Source organism: Mustelus asterias, chromosome 3, assembly GCF_964213995.1.
Source record: "Mustelus asterias chromosome 3, sMusAst1.hap1.1, whole genome shotgun sequence".
NCBI lineage: Eukaryota > Metazoa > Chordata > Chondrichthyes > Carcharhiniformes > Triakidae > Mustelus > Mustelus asterias.
The window spans coordinates 14,393,360-14,414,198 of NC_135803.1; the positions used below are offsets into that span (position 1 = coordinate 14,393,360).

General features: G+C 44.5%; 1 protein-coding gene across 1 annotated transcript in view; it reads right to left on the reverse strand.

Annotated features, from left to right (window-relative positions):
• LOC144487108 (mediator of RNA polymerase II transcription subunit 12-like protein) overlaps nt 1-20,839 on the reverse strand; it is a 596,823-nt gene that overhangs the window by 434,174 nt on the left and 141,810 nt on the right. Inside the window, 4 exon segments of the mRNA XM_078205170.1 lie at nt 4,962-5,144; nt 10,791-10,895; nt 16,059-16,291; nt 20,428-20,554. Coding sequence (XP_078061296.1) covers nt 4,962-5,144; nt 10,791-10,895; nt 16,059-16,291; nt 20,428-20,554 — 648 coding nt within the window.

Consider the following 20,839-nt stretch of genomic DNA (forward strand, 5'->3'; position numbering starts at 1 on the left):
AACTATGTAACCAATGACAAAATGATGTGGTGGTCAGCTGACCAGCTGACTCAGCATAAAGAAGCAGCTGTTGGGGTCTGAGAGAGCTTGGAATGGCCCAGGGTGAGGCCTCAAGTGTTGGGGTAATGAAGTTTCTTTATTAAGCCTTTTTCTTTGATTTATAAGCTGGAGTAAGTCTTGTTTTATTTTATTGCCTACATCTGAAGACTTCCTCCTGGTAACTCTGTATCGTAAGAGACTGACCTTCCCATTGCCAGATGCAATGCACATGACATTCTGACGTGGCTCATTTTGTTCAAGAACTTCCTGTGTATTAAATGTGGTAGACAAGCAGTGAATAATCGCAGATTATTTGCAGAAAGACCACTGAAAGCTGCAGGAAATGGTTTCTGCTACTTGCCAATGACGCCTCTTCCAGTAACTGGTGCAATTCTTCCATATTGAAAATCACCCAACACCACACCACCTCACATTGCACCTCATGTGAAATTCCTCTTTCGTTACAACTGTCACAGATTAGCGCAAATATCATCTGAAAACATCCGAACACTGATGGACTGGAAAAAGACGCACTGTGGTCAATCCTATTTAAACCACATCACTGTAACTGCTTGCGCATCATGATGTATACACTTCCTACCATACCGGAAAGCCACCTGTGATCTTTTGGAAGAGGCAATGAAGGCAGATAAAGATCATGATGCGTTTTGTACAAAACAATGTCAATACTTCAACACTGCTGATCTCTATCCATGTCTGTCATGTAGCAAGTTCTGCAATCTGTTTTATTTTTAAAGTTGTGTATAAGGCACTGATTGATAGAAGATTGCTAATTGATCTTCTGACGTATTTATACACATACATTCCAGCACAAAACTCATTTTCAAAAGAGTTTGCAAATCTCTCTGGGATCTCTGGCCTGTAATGGAACTTGAGCTGATTTAAATTCTGTTTTTTTTTTCAACTTAAAAACTGGATCCCAAAATAGCAGCGCAATCGCAAACCAAAACCACTGAACTCAATCGTGCACCCTTCCCTCTGACTGAAATGGATTCGATGCTTATACAAACTAGAGTTCAGGGATTCAAATGTGTACATATGGTATAGGATAGCTAAAAGCAAAATACTGCGGATGCTGGGAATCTGAACTAAAAACAGAAATGCTGGACAAACTCAGCAGGTCTGGCAGCATCTGTGGACAGAAACGGAATTAACCCTTCGAATCCAAATGACCCTTGTACAGTTCAGAAAAGATTCCAACCAAATCATTATTCACCTGGCAAGTGAATGAGAACACTGATTAATTTCAGAATCTGTTAAGTCCACTGTAAAGTGGGTCTATTAAATCCTCATTGGGGACCCAAGTTGTTTTTGCTTCAAAAATTCAACTTCATAGCTACTGTAAATCTATGTTACCTGGCACGCGGCCTCTTGGCTAAGATCAAGTGTAGTATCGACATGCTGTGCTTGGTTGAAGTCATTAGGTTACATTTTAGCTTCATCTGAAGCAATTTTTAAAAGCGGCATCTCGGCCTTTTGGCTAAGATGCAAATGAGATCAAGCCTTGGAGGAGGTGCAATGCCTACTCCAATCAGCTTGGATCACGTAGATCAAGCCCAAGACAGGAGGTGAGAGCCCTGTCTTGTCAGCTTGGATCGGGAATGTCTCAACTTGTTGAGATTCTGAATTGGACTTGATTTGATTGAATTGGAATAAAAAATGTTTTTAAAAATCTATGTTATCTGGCACAGGAGAGTCAATGATCAGGCAGCTGATGAGGTTCAACCAAGATGTCACCTGATGCAACAATTCAAAGCCATCTCAGCCTTTGGGCAGCATGATGGCACAGTGGTTAGCACTGCTGCCTCACAGCACCAGGGACCCGGGTTTGATTCCCATTTGGGTCACTGTCTGTGCGGAGTCTGCACATTCTCCCTGTGTCTGCGTGGGTTTCCTCCGGGTGCTCCGGTTTCTTCCCACAATCCGAAAGACGTGCTGTTTAGGTGCATTGACCATGCTAAATTCTCCCTCTGTGTACGCGAACAGGCGCTAGACTTTAGCAACCAGGAGATTTTCACAGTAACTTCACTGCAGTGTTAATGTAAGCCTACTTGTAACTAATAAATAAACTTTAAAACCTATCAGATCAAGCCCAGGATGGGATGGAATGCCTCATCCTGTCAGCTTGGATCTTGTTTGTCCATTTTGTGGGGACCATGAATTGGATTCAATTTGAATGGAATAAGTTTTTTTTTAAATCTATGTTATAATTGATCACTTTTCAGTCACTATAATTGTCAACTATTTTGTCTGTTGGTTTCGACCTTGACCCACACTGAGTTGATACCATCTTCCAGCTGCCAAAATGAAGAAAGTCAATTGACAACCAATCGTGCATTCCAGATAGCTGCTAATAGTTTTACACTGTAACCAAAATCTCACCTACATTTGCCTCGATATTAGGCAGGTAGAGACCCACTGCCATCTGCAGGAAACACAAAGCCCCACTTGTGGAAAAGGCTCATGACACAACATTCCCAAAGAGAATATCCAGCTTAAAAATGAAGGACCAAAAACGTCACGGGGGGCTTTCACTTGATCACTGGGAACAGAGATGGTGGATAGAGGGAGAAATAACCTCTGCTTGTTGGAGAGTCTGAGACTAAAAATCAGAGCCAGTCATTTCAGGAGCAAAGTTAGAAAACATGCCTAAACAGAAAGGGTGACAGTAGTTTGAAACATTCCTCCATGAACAGCAATGGATGCGAGATTAATTGTTCATTGAAATTCTGAAATTGATAGATTTCTGTAAAGTAAATGTATTAAAAGATATGGGCCAAATGTGTTGAAATGGGGCAATGGTGGGGGATAGGGGGGCAATGGGGCCATATAGGGTTAGATCACAGGTCAGACATGATATTATTGAATGAAGAACAAGTTTGAGGGTTAAAATGGCCTAATCCCTTTCCCCACTCACCTGCATCTCTTAGCAGTACACCAAGAATGACATGGGCAATACCTGGAAACAATTACAAATACATCCAAACATGACGTATAAGAGGGATTACTCAGAAGGGTTGTGTGTTCACTTGGGCAACATGTTCCTCAAAAAAAGCTCAGTCGATGGAAATAAGCACACAGATGACTATTAAGTGATTCATAATCAGCCAGCCCAGCAGTCATATCCACATGCACCAACAATGAGGTATCTATCTCGACAAATGGGATTGCACTCCAGACTCCTGCTGATCAATCACAAGCAATTACAAAAGCTTTAGAATGCAACATCATATAGAAACATGGGAACTAGGAGCAGAAGTAGGCAAATTCAGCCCTTCGAGCCAGCTCTGTCATTCAATCAGAACATGGCTGATCTCTCCCTGGTCTCAAATCCACCTCCCCACCTGTCCTCCATATCCCTTTAACCCTTCTTTTATTAGAAATATATCTACCTCCTTTTCGAAACCATTCAATGATTCAGAATGCACCGCACTATGGGGCAGCGAATTCCACCAATTCACCACCCTCTGCGAGAAGTAGTTCCTCCTCATTTCAGTGTTAAATCTACCACCTCCCAACCTAGACCTGTGACCTCTTGTTCTAGGTTGCCCCATAAGAGGAAACATTTGGTCCACATTTACTTTAAAAATTTTCTATACCTCGATCCGATCCCCTCTCATCCTTCTTAACTCCAGTGAGTTTAAGTCCACGGCATAGACAATTCTGTAGACAATTTGTAGGTATCTAGCTGACCAATCACAAGACAAGTATGAATGCTAAAATGCACTTTCCCTCACCTACTGACAAAGCAAATGCGCAGGTTGGTACAGAAAATTAAAACAAAAGTGGTACCCAACAATCATGATCCTTTACTCTGTATATAACCCACATATTTGAACACAATGGGCAGGATTCTCCAGCCTCCCAGCCATGTGCTTCTCGGCAGCAGGAGACGGTGTGCCATTCGCTGGTGGCAGGATTCTATGGTCTCGCCGCTGTCAATGGGATTTCCCACTGAGATAACCCCACACCGCCAGCAAACCTGTGGGCAAGAGTGCGCTGCTGGCGGGACCAGAGAATCCTGCTGGCGCAAACAGCCGGAAAATCCCATCCAACATTTCCTTCGAGTATAAAACATCTCACAGGTGCATACTGCTTTCAGGGCTTTCCCAAACTCCCTGTCATGATTTCAGCAGAAGAGTATTAGAAATTCCAATAAAAACGGGATAAACATCACTTCCCCTGTTTTTCTAGGGTGTCCAGGGCACTTTCAGCGAAACTTAAGAAGAGTCATACAGACTCAAAATGTTAACACTGTTTCTCTCTCCACAGATGCTGCCAGATCTGCTGAGTTTTTCCAGCACTTTCTGTTTTTATTTCAGCTTTCCAGCAGCCACAGTTTTTATCTAGCTAAACTATATTCACTGCCAGTGATTATTGCGCAATTTTGTCAGCAATGTTTCAAAGGGGCATGATTGCCCTTTCAAGAAGCATTTGGACCAAGGCTGAATTTCTCAAAGAAACCTTACTCGGAAAACAGAGTTTTGAGGCACGCCATTGGACAGTAAAACTTTATTTGCAGTTGTTGTAGTACCTTCTGTACGAACTTGGGAATGTTTGTATGGAGTCATGCTTCTATGCGTGAACATACACTTGACATGAATGAATCATTCATTATGCCTGAACACATAAACCACACTGGGATAAGTGTTACCCTTTTGAGAGCCACACAAAAGATGTGATGAAAGTTCACTTTTTCCACCAGCTACCAGAGCAATAATTCTTCTTTAAGTATAACCAAAATGTGACATCCTGAGCTTGCATAAAATCAGTAAAGGTAGACATTTGAATTCTCAAAGCAATACAGTGAGGTAGACTCAGACAAAAGCTGCTCACTCTTTATCTGCCCTTACACACATTACTTTGACAGCTGCTCCCAACTTTCAACAGTTGCTCCTTACCTGAGGGATGGGAAAGTGGGTGGCATACTGAAGATGTCGAGGGTGCTCGTAAGTGCAGGGGAAGATCAGCTCTTTCTCCCTCTCTTTCCTGACTGGCTTTTCGTCTTTTGTGGCACTTGGTTCTAAGGAAGGATTTGCATTGTGCTCACAGGTCAAAGAATCCCCGGGCATTGGAGAGAAAATCTGTAAATCCAACAGTTGAACAAGGGCATTAGGGCCACTGAAAATCTAGAATATCTGCAACCAACACAAGAGGATGCATTTTGACATTTCCTTTGATTATTTCATGGGACTTGGGTATCACTGGCAAAAAGCCAGCATTTATTGCCCTTCCCTAATTGCCCTTGAACTAAGCGGCTTGTTCCAGAGGGCAAAGTTAATCACATTGCTGTGGCTCTGGAGACGCATGTAGGCCAGACCAGGTGAGGACAGCAGATTTCCTTCTGAAAGACATTAATGGGTGAGATGGGTTTTCACTATTACTGAGATTAGCTTTACATTCCAGATTTATTAACTGAATTTCAATTCTGCCAACTCCGGAGTAGGAGTTGAACCTATGTCCCCTGAACATTATCCTGGGCCTATGGATTATGATTCCAATGACAGTATCGCACTGCCACCATCCTCCCATGTCTTACTTTACAAACAATGGACAGGAATAATTACACTCCATGCCTATTGCCTAGATTATTTGAATATTAAGTATTAGTTGAGCAAAATGACCATGCACTCTTGAGAATGCAACATATAGTCATCCCAAACCACTGCTGAGGAAATGAGGTAATTCATTCTTGATCATCCAGAAGACAAAGTTCTTCATCTCAGCTCTGCCAGCTTTTATTTTTAATTGTTTCTGGGGAGGCTAACATTTACTGGCCATCCTCGTTGCCCTGAGAAGGCTGTCTCCACATAGCAATTTGCCTATCACTTAGTCGATCACTCAGCTCAACTCAGAGTGGATCAACATGGATGTGAGACTGGAGTCATATATAGGGCAAACCAGATAATCACGGCAGGTTTCATTCCCCAAGGGGCACACATTGGATTTGGGGTTTTTGAGGATAATCCAATGGCATGTTGTCACTTCCATTAATGCCAGCCTTTACTTCAAGATTAGAAAATGTACACACAATATTCTCTGGGGTTCCCCTTACAAGAGGAAGGAGGGGCAATATATTTTTAAACAGATAAGCGTTGCCTTGAAAATCCTACATGATAGGAACATTTAGTACTTCAAGCTGTGTCATCATAGACAATCTATCATCTATGTGCCTTACACTTTTTGTTGATAAAACTCTATCAATGGTGGATTTAAAATTAATAATTGGTATGTAGCACCCTCTACCATTTGTAACAATGTCCCATAATCTTAGACTCACCAACCAATGGAACTATCTACCCAATCACACTCTATACCCAATCAGTTCCCCTAATATATTTCAAAAGAAAACTTTGATCAATTCACCCTTAAAAGTCTAAACTTGTGGAAATACAGCCCCAGTTCTCATAACATCATCCTTAAGAGTGCAGGTATCTTCCTGGCAAAGCTATGCTGCACTCCCTCCAAGGCCAGTATATCCATTCCAACGGTGCAGTGCCCAGTATTGAGCACAGTACTCCAGGGTATGGTCAAACCATGGCAAACCATGTCTGCGTGGGTTTCCTCCGGGTGCTCCGGTTTCGTCCCCACTCCAAAGATGTGCGGGTTAGTAGGTTGGCCATGCTAAATTGCCCCTTAGTATCAGGGGGACTAGCTAGGGTAAAAGCATGGGGTTATGGAGATCGGACCTGGGTGGGATTGTGGTCAGTGCAGACTCGATGGGCCGAATGGCCTCCTTCTGCACTGTAGGATTCTATATAGCTGAAGGGTACCTTCCATCTGCTTTTATTTGAGTCCTCTAATTATAATAAAGTGCACCACTTCAGGAGCCCATTTGATTATTTCCTGATCCTGTCTGTGACATTTCAACAAGCTATGTACATGTGGACGAAATTGAGGTTGTGACGGGTGTTTGGATGTGTCAAAATATTGGAACACTCATACATTTCTTGGAACTAGTCAAGATCATACCAGCCCTCTTTACATCTTATTATTGGAAACTACATAAAGGCTCTAGAGAAAACTATTGGAAATACATGGAAACATTCCAAAATACTGCAGCTGAATACAATGGATGTTTTGTCAAAATTAGTTAAATATGCACTGTAATCGTCATTTATTGACATCAGACTTGACACTTTCTGAAAACCAACTTCACAAATTCAAATTTCCTCCAAAGAGTCTGCAATTGGATAACAATTCAAACATACACGAAAACAGGTTCCTCCTCAAAATAATGAGCGGATAATAAAAGGCCAGTAAAACCGATAGCTGTAAACAGCTCCATCCCCGGCCAAAAGTAAGTCTAGACTGATTAACGTTCAACAAACCTTTCAAAACTTGTCCAAGAAGAAGGTTGCAAAACATACCAGCTGCCTGCGATAAGCAGAACCCAGTCTGAGTCTTTCTGTGCTCAGTTATTGATGTGTCAATAGGGCTACCACTTCTGGCACAGTGAGGGCGGCACGGTGGCACAGTGGTTAGCACTGCTGCCTCACAACTCCAGGGGCCCAGGTTCAATTCCCAGCTCGGGTCACTGTCTGTGTGGAGTATGCACGTTCTCCCCATTTCTGCATGGGTTTCCTCCGGGTGCTCCGGTTTCCTCCCCCACTCCAAAGTTGTGCGGGTTAGGTTGAGTGGCCATGCTAAATTAACCCTTAGTGTCAGGTGGATTAGCAGGGTGAATGTGTGGGGTTACAGGGATAGGGCCTGGGTGGGATTGTTGTCGGTGAAGGCTCGATGGACTAAATGGTCTCCTTCTGCATTGTGGGGTCCTATGATTCTAACCAAATGTGTGCAGGTAAACAGGGAAATTAGGAAGTTAAAATTTATGTTTATTTATTAGTGTCACAAGTAGGCTTACATTAACACTGCAATGAAGTTACTGTGAAAATCCCCTAGTCGCCACACTCCGGCGTCTGTTCGGATAACACTGGTGCTGTGAGGCAGCAGTGCTAATTACTGTGTCACCATGCTACCCTATTGTCGCCTTGCGCTCTTCTAGAAGCTTCATAATGCCAGCAAGTCATTGAGAGATTAAGTTTTGAAAGACATGGGGGCGAATTTTACCATCCCGCCCGCCAATGAGAATTGGAACAGGCGAGGGGCAGACCATGGAAAGGTCCATCGACCTTGGGTGGGATTTTCCGGTTTCGGGGTGAGCGAGGCCGGAAATTCCCACCCATGGTGTGCAGCTGCTATACGGATGCGATACATACTAAACCTGCTGGAGAAAGTTAGGGTTTCTCCTGGCCTACTCCTGCTCCTAACTCTTGTGCCCAAGTTTAAGTACGTTATTAATGAGTCTTAATTAGCATTAAACAACTACCCCTGCACTGAAAATTAACTTTTGAAGGTGGACTCTCATTCATTCACAATTTAGCAGCATGGTGGCACAGTGGTTAGTTAGCACTGCTGCCTCACTGCGCCAAGGACCTGGGTTCAATTCCCGGCTTGGGTCACTGTCTGTGCAGAGTCTGCACGTTCTCCCTGTGTCTGCGTGGGTTTCCTCCCGATGCTCCGGTTTCTTCCCACGGTCCGAAATACTTGCTAAATTCTCCCTCAGTGTACCCAAACAGGTGTCGGAGTGTGGCGATTCGGGGATTTTCACAGTAACTTCATTGCGGTGTGAATGTAAGCCTACTTGTGACTATTTAATTGTTGTTGTAGATGTTTTTGGAAATGTATTCTCTCCATTCTGTCCCAATTCTACTTTTCTTCCCCTTTTCTGTTTTACATCCTTTACCTGATTTGACTTCGAACCAAGTATGTAGTCCTGGTTCAGACTGAGGATTCTTCAATCTGATTGGTTGAGGGGACACTGACCGAAAACTTACCACCTCGCCGGCCCTGGAATCGGGGCGAGCAAAGTTCCCGGAACGGAAATCTCCGTTGGCCTCGGGCGGGAATTTACAATCTCGCCCAACTGAGGCCGTAAAATCCCACCCACAGAGTCAGTTGTGCAATTCAGTCAGGTTCCAGATCCCTGTGGAGGACACTGAGCCAAAATGGATTGTGAACCACAGCGAGTTCAAGTGAAAGATCCCATAGCGAGTCTTTGGGTACTTAACCCAATGAGTTCCAGTCTATTGCTATTGAGTGGATTATAGAATTATAGAATCCCTACGGTGCAGAAGGAGGCCAGTCGGCCCATCGAGCCTGCACCGACCATGTTCCCACCCAGGCCCTATCCCTGTAACTCCATATATTTACCCTGCTAATCCCCCTAACACTAATGGACAATTTATCATGGCCAATCCATCTAACTCGCACGTCTTTCGACTGTGGGAGGAAACCGGAGCACCCGGAGGAAACCCACACAGACATGGGGAGAACGTGCAAACTCCGCACAGACAGTGGCCCGAGGCCGGAATTGAACCCGGGTCCCTGGTGTTACGAGTGCTAACCAGTGTGCCACCCAGGACTACATACTTAGTTCGAAGTCAAATCAGGTACAGGATGTGAAATAGAAAAGGAGAAGAAAAATAGAATTGGGACAGAATGGAAAGAATACATTTCCAAAAAAACTACAACAACAATTAAAGTTTAAAGTTTATTTATTAGTCACAAGTAGGCTTACATTCACAATGCAATGAAGTTACTGTGAAAAGCCCCGAATCGCCACACTCCGGCGCCTGTTCAGGTACAGTGAGGGAGAATTTAGCACGGCCAATGCACCTAACTAGCACGTCTTTCGGACTGTGGGAAGAAACCGGAGCACCCGGAGGAAACCGGGTAGCCGCCCTATTAGGCTACACTTTAGTCTCAAAACAAGGAACTTTCTTCATTGTCTTTTGCAATCAGACGTGACAAAGTTCAGTAGTTCACAGTTAAACATTCTGATCAATATTGTTCTGCTTTCAGTTGGATTGGTCTCATTTTAAATAAATTTACAGTCACAAGTTCAACTGAAGTGCTTTTTTTTGTAAAATTGGAAATAATGTGCTTGACTGGAAATTCCAATTGTGCAATGATTTAGGAAACTCATTTCTAAACACACAGAGAAAGAAAATTTACAGCTAAATTCCATGCAGAACATAATTAGTAGTTGGAAATGTACCGTATTCTTTTGAGAGGGGAGGGTATAAACTCTGATTGCTTAATGTTGTAGCTCTTTTTGTAAACTCAGTGGTTAAGTTATTCACATCACACATTAAAGAAGCACTCATGATTCTGGTTAACATTATTCTTTCATTTCCTCACTAAATCAGCTAAACTGAAGCCAAGAAATGGATCCTCTGTGGCAAGAGGCCAACTATGAGCTTTTTATTTTTCTTCTTCGCACCTCGGTTGGCACTGTGGTTAGCACTCACAGCAGCTGGGACCCAGGTTCAATTCCGGCCTTGGATCACTATCTGTGTGGAGTCCGCACGTTCTCCCTCTGTCTGCCATGGGTTTCCTCCGGGTGCTCTGGTTTCCTCCCACAGTCCAAAGATGTGCAGATTAGGTCAATTGGCCATGCCAAATTGCCCCTTAAGTGTCAGTGGGATTAGCAAGGTAAATACGTGGGGTTAGGGCCAGGCTCAATGGGCCAAATGGCCTCTTTCTGCACTCTAGAGGTTCTATGATTCTATGAGCTAGAGTTCCCCCCTGTAAATTCAGATATCCAGAAACACATCCCAGGTGCTTCAGAGAGTGTAATAACTCTTCATCTCACAACCTCACTCTTCAAAACAATAACGGTGGTGGAAAGTAGACAAAGGGTTTCAGAACAAGGGTTTTCAACCTACTGCAAATTCGGGTCCAAAGTCTGCTTTAAAGTCATTCTTGTCCACTTCGTCAAATAAATTTGCCGGTCCTGAATCCATATCCATGTGCTCTCCAAGTCCCTGATCCTAAAATTAAAAAATTACTTTTGGTCAAAGCTCTCAGACAAAAGCTCCATTTAGAAAAACAATTTGCACGGACAGCATTGGTTTTAACTCCTGTTGCCTGAGAAAGGTTTCTGCATTATAAACATAGCACACTGAGGGCGATTATTATCTTATACACTCCCTGTTTTCACTCCCCTTTCGCACACAGGATCCTGATTTTCTTTCCTCTCTCTGATGTATCTCGGTTTTCTCAAGTTCACAAATACCTAGCAGAATCCAGGAGAAAAAGTTGGTTTACTGACAGTAATGACCATGCAATGGATGGAGTTTGACACCCGCTCCCAAAGGCATAAGCCTCGCACCCAACACCTGCCCATCTCCACTGGGCGGGGGGGGGGGGGGGGGGCTTAAAATGTCCCACAGTCCAATTGAGGTCTTTAAGTGGCCAAATAATAGCCTCCTCCCCCCACCACTGGTACCTCACAATTATCAGAGGGTGCCCCAGCCATGTAGCAAAACTATCAAGCGAAACTTGATGTCTTGGCGCCGGCTTTGGCGGAGTGGGGGCGATCTCCCCTTTTCTGGCACCCTGACCAACAGAGGCTCCCAGCCTAGATAGTCACCCCATTTCCCCTACCCACCCCCAACCCTCCAGAATCCTGCGTCCCCTCACCCGAGCCTGCCAACCAGTCCTCAGCGGAACCCCAGGCCTCACCGGGCATCCAGAAACCCGGCTCCTCTTCAGTTGGGGACACTGTGTAGTCGGAGCAGAGGCCACCGCACCTGGTGCCATTGCTGGGACCAGAGAGATACCAGCCATTTGAATGGCCAGTGGTTCCTGGAGACAAGACCTCCTCCCAGATGGTGGCCGAAGTCTCACTCTGAGTCAACTGAGGGTGCTGACAGCTGTAAAAATGCTGAATGGCAACCCTGCCAAGCAGCTCAGGCCTGATGTTTCACCCAGGGCGCGACGTTTCACCCAGGGCGCAGGAGCAGCACCTCCACATAAAGTTCCCTCCAATGTTTTGCAGACATCTTAAAATTATTACAATCTGTCAAAGAATTATTTATATCATGTTTTCTCAGAACAAAGGAACATTTATTATCTTTAAAAGAATGCCTATACTTGGGAAAAAAAACTGATTAGATTTCCTCCTCCACCCTCATGCCCCTACCCCCAACCCTACCCAAATTGGTGATAATTTTACCCAAATCCTGGTGGGAGACCACCAGCTATTCTGTTTCATTCTTCAGGTCAAAATTTCCGAAGCATCAAGATGAGAAATAGTATTTTACAAGTGACTCAATAATGTCTCCCAGAGAACGTACTTTATTTGATTGCTATCATGGCGAATCTTTAGGACTGAGTTGAGGGGGAACTTCTTCACACACAGGGTTGTGAATCTGTGGAATTCCCTGCTCAGTGAAGCAGCTGAGGCTACCTCATTGAATGTTTTTAAGGCAAGGATAGATAGATTTTTGAACAGTAAAGGAATTAAGGGTTATGGTGAGCGGGCGGGTAAGTGGAGCTGAGTCCACGAAAAGATCAGCCATGATCTTATTGAATGGCGGAGCAGGCTCGGGGGGCCAGATGGAATACTCCTGCTCCTTGTCGTTATGTTCTTGCGAATGATTCACGGTAATATAATAAAACACACAGCACTGCCAGCCAGAAGGAAAACACACACCAATTCTTTTATAGGAAAGCCGCTTTGAAAATTCTGCAATGCATTTTGCAGACTGCATGACCAACAAATTTAAAAAATTTAAAACGATAGGTAGCTTGTGAAAAACCAAGCCTACCCCGCGGGAAGGATCACCTGAACATCACCATTCAATCACTATTGATGCTGTAATTGAATGCTCTATGTTTACAATGTTCCACAAGAGAATTATCAAGAACTCATTCTAATCTGTCTACATTTTCAATAAAGGCCCTTACTGATCATAAGTTAGTGGTTTGCAGAGGCTGGGAGTAGTACATTTGGCTCAGTTGAATTCAATCGGAAAACTCCTACCCCTCCATTAGTATGAAATTTGTTAATGCTGGTTCGTCAATGAGATTAAATGCAATATAATGGGCAGGCTACTGGAAGAGTGACTGGGCGTTTATTTAGGGCTTTTCATTGCCTCAGCACTTTCACAAAGTGCTTTACAGCTAATCAATTACATCTGAATTGTCGTCACATATAGTCACAGTGTCAGCCGTGGCAGCACTCAGTCCCAGTCAAAAAGTTCCACTTCACTGGCTTCAGCACATAAACTAAGCTGACTCTCCAGCACTGAGAGAGAAGCACACCATCTTTCGGGTGAGACAAAGGCCCTGTGTACTCGCTTAGCTGGGCGAAAAAAACCTCACGGCACCTTTAGAAGAGGAGAAGGGGCAACTTCCCTGGTATCCTAGTCCCTATTTACCCTTAAGCCAACATCACTAATGTCATATCACACTGCTGCTTGTGGGACCAGTTCACTTTATTGCTGAATTGTCTGTCTAGTGGGCAGTCTCACACATAAACAGACTAGAGTCAAGTTGAGATGTGAACCTTATAAAATTTATCTGTGGATTTTTTTTTTACATTCAATTTGTGTCATCAATAACTTTGGCAGCAAATACAAAAAGACAGATTGCTTCTGTAATGTCTATTCAAACCTAGTGTGTAAAAAGTACAACTAATAATGGAAGCCTCGCCAAATCTAGCAAATTGACAGATTCGATCATTTATTTCAGCAACCTGCCCTCACGGTTTGTTGATGCCATGAAAAGGAGTCAATTCAAATAGGGAAGATGTTTGGAAAGCCAGTTGATACGTGCAGACAACTTTCCTGGTTCTGCTGTCTGAACAATTAAACGATGCCCTCTCCCACCACACTGCACTGATCCAGTAAAAAGAATCACAGGATTGTTACGGCGCAGGAGGAGGCCATTTGGCCCATCGTGTCTGCATCGGCAAAAAAACCTATCTAACTCAGCCTCGAATATATTCAATGGCCCAACCTCCATTGCTCTCTGTGGAAGAGAATTCCAAAGACTAACAACTCTGCAAAAGAAGTTCCTCCTCATCTCGAACTTACCTAGGACTCTCTAGTTCTAGATTTCTCTGGATTCATCCTCGCAGCATCTTCCCTGTTAATCCCTCTCAGAAGATTCACACAATGCAGTACAAACAGGCCATTGTTTGATAAAGTTTATTTATTTTCGAGATTATGAGCAAGGGCAATTTATCCTTTAGAGTGCAAGCTGGTGCTGGTGGACCTTCTTATAACACTAGTTCTTGTAGTAATGATGCTGCCACAATGATGTCTGGTGGTGAATTCCAGGACTTTAGCCCAGCTACAATGAAGGAATAGTTGTCCAAATCAAGGGACCAAAAAAGTAAAAGCCTTCCTCCCTGAACCAAGGGGTGGCACGGTGGCACAGTGGTTAGCACTGCTGCCTCTCAGCGCCAGGACCCGGGTTCAATTCCAGCCTTGGGTGACTGTGTGACAGAGGGAACAGCACCAATATACAGTGTATTACTTAGAAAAGGAACAGATACTGATGAAGTACCAAAGGTGAAGAAGCATGTACTCCTGCCTTTTACATCATAACAACCCACAAGGCTGGGATTCTCCGGCCTTAGCATGGTGGGCCCTACCACGGCGGGTACGGTGAGCCCGCCAAAAGTCCACGGTAGCACAGTGGTTAGCACTGCTGCTTCACAGCTCCAGGGTCCCGGGTTCAATTCCCGGCTCGGGTCACTGTCTGTGTGGAGTTTGCACATTCTCCTCGTGTCTGCGTGGGTTTCCTCCGGGTGCTCCAGTTTCCTCCCACAGTCCAAAGATGTGCGGGTTAGGTTGATTGGCCAGGTTAAAAAAAAAAATTGCCCCTTAGAGTCCTGAGATGCGTAGGTTAGAGGGACTAGTGGGTAAATATGTGGGGGTAGGGCCTGGGTGGGATTGTGGTCGATGGGCCGAATGGCCTCCTTCTGCACTGTAGGGTTTCTATGATTTCTATGAACTTCAGCAGGACCGGACAAAACCCATCAGCAAGGGGGTGCTGGTAAATCCCACCCAAAGTCATATCAAGGTTCCCTGTTCTCAGCACATCCCAACACGGAGACATCCCATAAATGTGTGCCAAACAAAACATTCACAAGGCCCAAAGATATAAATCAACAGGACACTTATGCTACTCTCATCAAACTCTCACTGACTGCTAAATCACGCCATTATTAAATTAAGCCTACGATCTTCACTGAATTGCAGTCTCACCTCCAGGGGAAATACGTGGAGTTACAAGGATAGGGCCTGGGTGGGATTGTTGTCGGTGCAGACTCGATGGACCGAATGGCCTCCTTCTGCACTATAGGGATTCTATGATTCCAGTCATTCCAGTCCAGTGAATACAGGAGTTGGGACGTCTTGTTGAAGTTGTACAAGACATTGGTAAGGCCACACTTGGAATACTATGTACAGTTCTGGTCACCCTTTGATAGAAAGGATATTATTAAACTAGAAAGAGTGCAGAAAAGATTTACTAGGATGCTACCAGGACTTGATGGTTTGAGTTATAAGGAGAGCCTGGATAGACTGGGACTTTTTTCTCTGGAGCAAAGGTGAGGGGTGATCTTATAAAGCTCTATAAAATAATGAGGGGCACAGATCAGCTAGATAGTCAATATCTTTTCCCAAAGGTAGGGGAGTCTAAAACTAGAGGGCATAGGTTTAAGGTGAGAGGGGAGAGATACAAAAGTGTCCAGAGGAGCAATTTTTTCACACAGAGGGTGGTGAGTGCCTGGAACAAGCTGCCAGAGGTAGTAGTAGAGGCGGGTACAATTTTGTCTTTTAAAAAGCATTTAGACAGTTACATGGGTACGATGGGTATAGAGGGATATGGGCCAAATGCAGGCAATTGAGATTAGCTTAGGGGTTTGAAAAAAAGAGCGGCATGGACAAGTTGGGCCAAAGGGCCTGTTTCCATGCTGTAAACCTCTGTGACTCTATGACAGTCATTCATTTGCTCGGTCCTAGTTGAAGTACACAGACCTCATCACAAAGAGTTGACTAATTGGAAATCACTGGATGATAAGGTAGTTAATGTGAGAAAAGGCATCAGGAGCACAGCCACGTACCAAATAGATTTTTAAAATGGGCATTTTCATGTCATTATGACTCCCAGCCAGTCCACAAGGAGTTAGACCTTACCTCCAGCTTTGCACCATGAAGGCTGTCGTCATGCTCCTTTGAGTAGTGCTCCTCGGAATTATCCACAGTCGGCGATCGAGGCCTTGCTGCAGTGGTGACGGAGGTGAGGTCTCCACGGGATATGAGCGTGCACATGTACGCATCGTGCGAGAATACGTCGTGGCGGATGAACTCACAAAACAGCAGCACAAGATTCACAAACTCTGCTTTCTCATTCTCGTTGTTAAGATCAGCTAGTGCATACAGACACAGACAAACACAAAGAGTGAGTACTCAAACTCTCCATACAATAGCAGGTATGTCAATGAAACATCATTTAAAAAGTTCAACCATGTATCCTGAGTACAACAAACATGAACCACACAAACTCTTCCAACTTTGGCGTTTTTCAACCCCTGTACTTTTGGGACGCCACTCGTACCCAACAGTTTAATAAAAGCAAAATTCTGTGGATGCTGGAAACTGAAATAAGGACGCAAAATGATGGAAATACTCAGTAGATCGGGCAGCATCAGTGGAGTGGGAAACAGAGTCATTGGGCGGGATTTTACGGCCTCCCTCGTCCCAAATCCTGCCCGAGATCAACGGACCTTTCCATGGTCCGCCCCTTGCCCGCTCCTATCCCCATGGCAGGCAGCATGGTAAAATTCCAGCCATTGTTTCAAAGAACAAAGAAAATTACAGCGCTTTAACAGGCCCTTCGGCCCTCCAAGCCTGCACCGACTATGCTGCCCGTTTGAACTAAAACATTTTTCAACCTTTGTACGGCATGGTACATACGTTGTATCACGGTACGGAGGTAAGGGACGGCACGGTAGCACAGTGGTTAGCGCTGCTGCTTCACAGCGTCAGGGACCCGGGTTCGATTCCCGGCTTGGGTCACTGTCTGTGTGGAGTTTGCATGTTCTCCCCGTGTCTGCGTGGGTTTCCTCCAGGTGCTCTGATTTCCTCCCACATTCTGAAAGACGCGCTGGTTAGATGCATTGACCCAAACAGGCACCGGACTGTGGCGACTCGGGGAATTTCACAGTAACTTCATTGCAGTGTTAATGAAAGCCTTACTTGTGACTAATAAATAAACTTTAACCCCCTACCCTTCCGGGGACCATATCCCTCTAACCCCATCCTATTCATGTATTTGTCAAGACGCCCCTTAAAAGTCATTAACGTATCTGCCTCCACCCCCTCGCCCTGGCAGCGAGTTCCAGGCACCCACCACCCTCTGTGTAAAAAACTTATAAGAGAGGCATAAGCGCACTCTCAGTAAGCTTTCCACAAGTGAAGTGGGAGACAGCCTGAGTGAGGCAGCCAGAGTGGGATTGAAACTTGGTAATTTGGAACAGTGTGGTAATTAAAGGGGTAAGTGGTAAATCTAATTTTCCTGGGGTTTTTTCAGTTATAAGTTTAGTGATCTGATTAGTTGGTAAAAGGGAGTTGCCCGCCCCCACCCAAATCACTAAGTGTCAGTTTGAGGTCAATGACCTTTCATCAGAATGAAAGGAAGTTTGAAAATGAATAGGATTTTAAGCAGGTACAGAGCCAGGGAAAAAGATGAGTATGGAAGGAATGAATAAAGGGAAGTTCCAAAATAGGATGGAAGACAGGAGGGTTTAAATAACAAAAGCAAAGTGGGTGGTAACAGGTCACGGACAAGAAACAACAGATGGACCTCAAAGAGGTGTGAACGGTAACAGCAAAACTAAGACCAGTTGCCTGGTCAGGAAACAGTGACCATAATCTAAAATTGTTGAATACAATATTGAGGCTAGAAAGCTGTAAAGAGCCTCATCAAAAGACAAGGTGCTGTTCCTTAAGTTTGCACTGAGCTTCAATGGAAGAGTTCGGGAGGTCAAGGACAGGGGAGGTCAGAGTGGGAGTGGAAAGATGAACTCAAGGTTTCATCTTTCCCAAACAGGGAAGAACAGCAGTAGAAAGATGCGTGGTACAGTGGTTAGCACTGCTGCCTCACAGCGCCAGAGACCCGGATTCGATCCCAGCCTTGGGTCACTGTCTGTGTGAAGTTTGCACGTTCTACCAGTGTCTGTGTGGGTTTCCTCCAGGTGCTCCAGTTTCTTGCCACAGCCCAAAGATGCGCAGGTTGGGTGGATTGACCATGGTAAATATGCGAGATTGTAGGATTATGGTGGGGGGAGGGATGGGCCTAGATACACTCCCCTTTCAGAGTCAATGCAGACTCAATGAGCCGAATGACCTCCTTCTGCACTGCAGGGATTCTATGGATATAAAAATGAATAATCAAATAAATAACAGAATTAGAGTTGATGCAACTCAAAGTCCTCTGTTCAGCAAAAGTTGTCAGAGAGTCAGAGAATAAGGTACAGCAACTGAAAGAAATCATGTTGGCACCAATTAACACTGGGGGCAGAGTTCCAAATGCAGCAACCCTGGAACAGGTACCTCTCCCAGGTGAAACCGCATGAGGTACAGAAAGTAATTGTAAACCCCAGCAAACCATGTAGCAATGTGGAGAGAAACAAAATTAACATTTCACATTGGATAATTAGTTTCCAGTAATTTCACATCCTCAATATTTTGCTTCCATTATGAAAAAAGCAGATTTCCCAAAGATTCCTCCTGAATCTTATTAATACTATCAGAGGATGTGGGTGTCACTGGCTGGGCCAGCATTGATTGCCCTGAGTGACTTGCTAGGCCATTTAAGAATCAACCACATTGCTGTGTAGGTAAGGTGGATTAGCCATGGTAAGTGTGTGGGGTTACAGATGGGCCTTCTGTACTGTAGGGATTCTATGGTTCTGGAGTCACATGTAGGCCAGACTTGATAAGGACGGCAGATTTCCTTCCCTAATGTACATTAATGACCAGATCGGTTTTTATGACAATTGACAATGGTTTCATGGCCATCATTAGACTTTTAATTCCAGATTTTTATTGAATTCAAATTTCACCATCTGCCGTGATGAGATTTGGACCTGGGTCCCCAGAGCATTAACCTGTCTTTTGAATTACTAGTCCAGTGACAATACCACTACAGCACTGCATTCCCTTGCTCAAACAGGGAATGCAGAGGGTGGTGGGTGTCTGGAACCAGCTGCCAGAGGCAGTAGTAGAGGTGGGTAAAATTGTGTCTTTTAGAAAGCATTTAGACAGTTACATGGATAAGATGGGTATAGAGGGATATGGGCCAAATGCGGGCAATTGGGACTAGCTTAGGGGTTTAAAAAAAATGACAGTGTGGACAAGTTGGGCCGAAGGGCCTGTTTCCATGCTGTAAACTTCTATGACTCTATGACTCTAAACAAAGCATGGAACACTGTTTAAATCAAATTATGCCTGCAATAGCTAGTGTAGATCTAGTGCTCAAAACGCAATTAGAAAATGGGAATGAACAGCTTCTGAATGAGGAGAAACCTCAGTGATTTGAAGTTACTGATGCCCCAGAGACTAATTCACAAGAAGTTTCTACTTGGGTGATATTATTTTTCCAGCATGATAGCACAGAGTATAGAAGCATACAAAATGGCTACAAAATGGTGAAAAGCGAAGATCACAATCATGATCTTTCCCCATGTTAAATTCCTAGTCCCAGTGAGACTGGTCAAGCAGGGCTTGTCCAGAAGAGACTGGAGCCCTGAATTTCCTTTTAGGCTTTTTCAGTCTCGAACCGTAACTTTCAGAGAAACCATGGACAAGTAGAGTAAATTACTTTTTTTTTCCTTTATTCAAATTCTCCAGGACTTCTGTCAATCACCCACCCGAGGGCAGCATGGTAGCAGTGGTTAGCACTGCGGTTTCACAGCGCCAGGGACCGGGGTTCGATTCCCGGCCTGGGTCATTGCCTGTGTGGGGTTTGCACGTTCTCCTCGTGTCTGCGTGAGTTTCCTCTGGATGCTCCGGTTTCCTCCCACAGTTCAAAGATGTGCAGGGTTAGGTTGATTGGCCATGCTGAATTGCCCCTCAGTGTCCCAGGATGCCTACTTTAGAGGGATTAGCGAGGTGAATATGAGGGGTTACAGGGGTAGGGCATGGGTGGGGTTGTTGTCGGTGCGGACGCGATGGGCCGAATGGCCTCCTTCTGTACTGTAGCGATTCCATGATTCTATGAAATTCCAGCCCTTTGCCCACAGGGAGGAAGAATCAACCCAAGGCAGTCCACTTCTCCCAGCACTCTGTTGTAGGACAACTTTGGGTGCATGGTGGACACAAATTCTCCCCTTCTCTAAGCTGTAGACTGAACATATAGAACATAGAACAGTACAGCATAGTACAGGCCCTTCGGCCCTCTCTGTTGTGCCGAGCTTTGTCCAAAACCAAGATCAAGCTATCCCACTCCCTATCATTCTGGTAGAGATAAATGAGAATGAGAGAGATAATAGTCAATACATACTTAATACGGGAGCTTGAGTATCCAGGAACCTAAGGAGGATGTTCTGAAATACAGGAAGACTCGAGCCGGTAAGTGACACAGAGGAAATCGACTCCTTTTCATCCAAGACTTCTGACTCTCCACATCGCTACAAAGAAAACACATTAGCATCTGAATAGATAGGATTTGTATACCGCATTTTGTAAAATTGAAACTAACTAAGTAGTAGTTTTGCCTCGCAACTACCTAAGTTGATATAAAACATGCTCTGCAGTGCGCAATTACTATTCTACGTGCTGCATTTTCATTTGATACAAGGTGCAGAAAATCTGTACGGATAGTTGGTGTGAAAAACAAAAAAGATCTCTGGTGACCCTGTAACATTTGAGATCGAATCCAAAGAATCCCTACAGTGCAGAAGGAGGCCATTCAG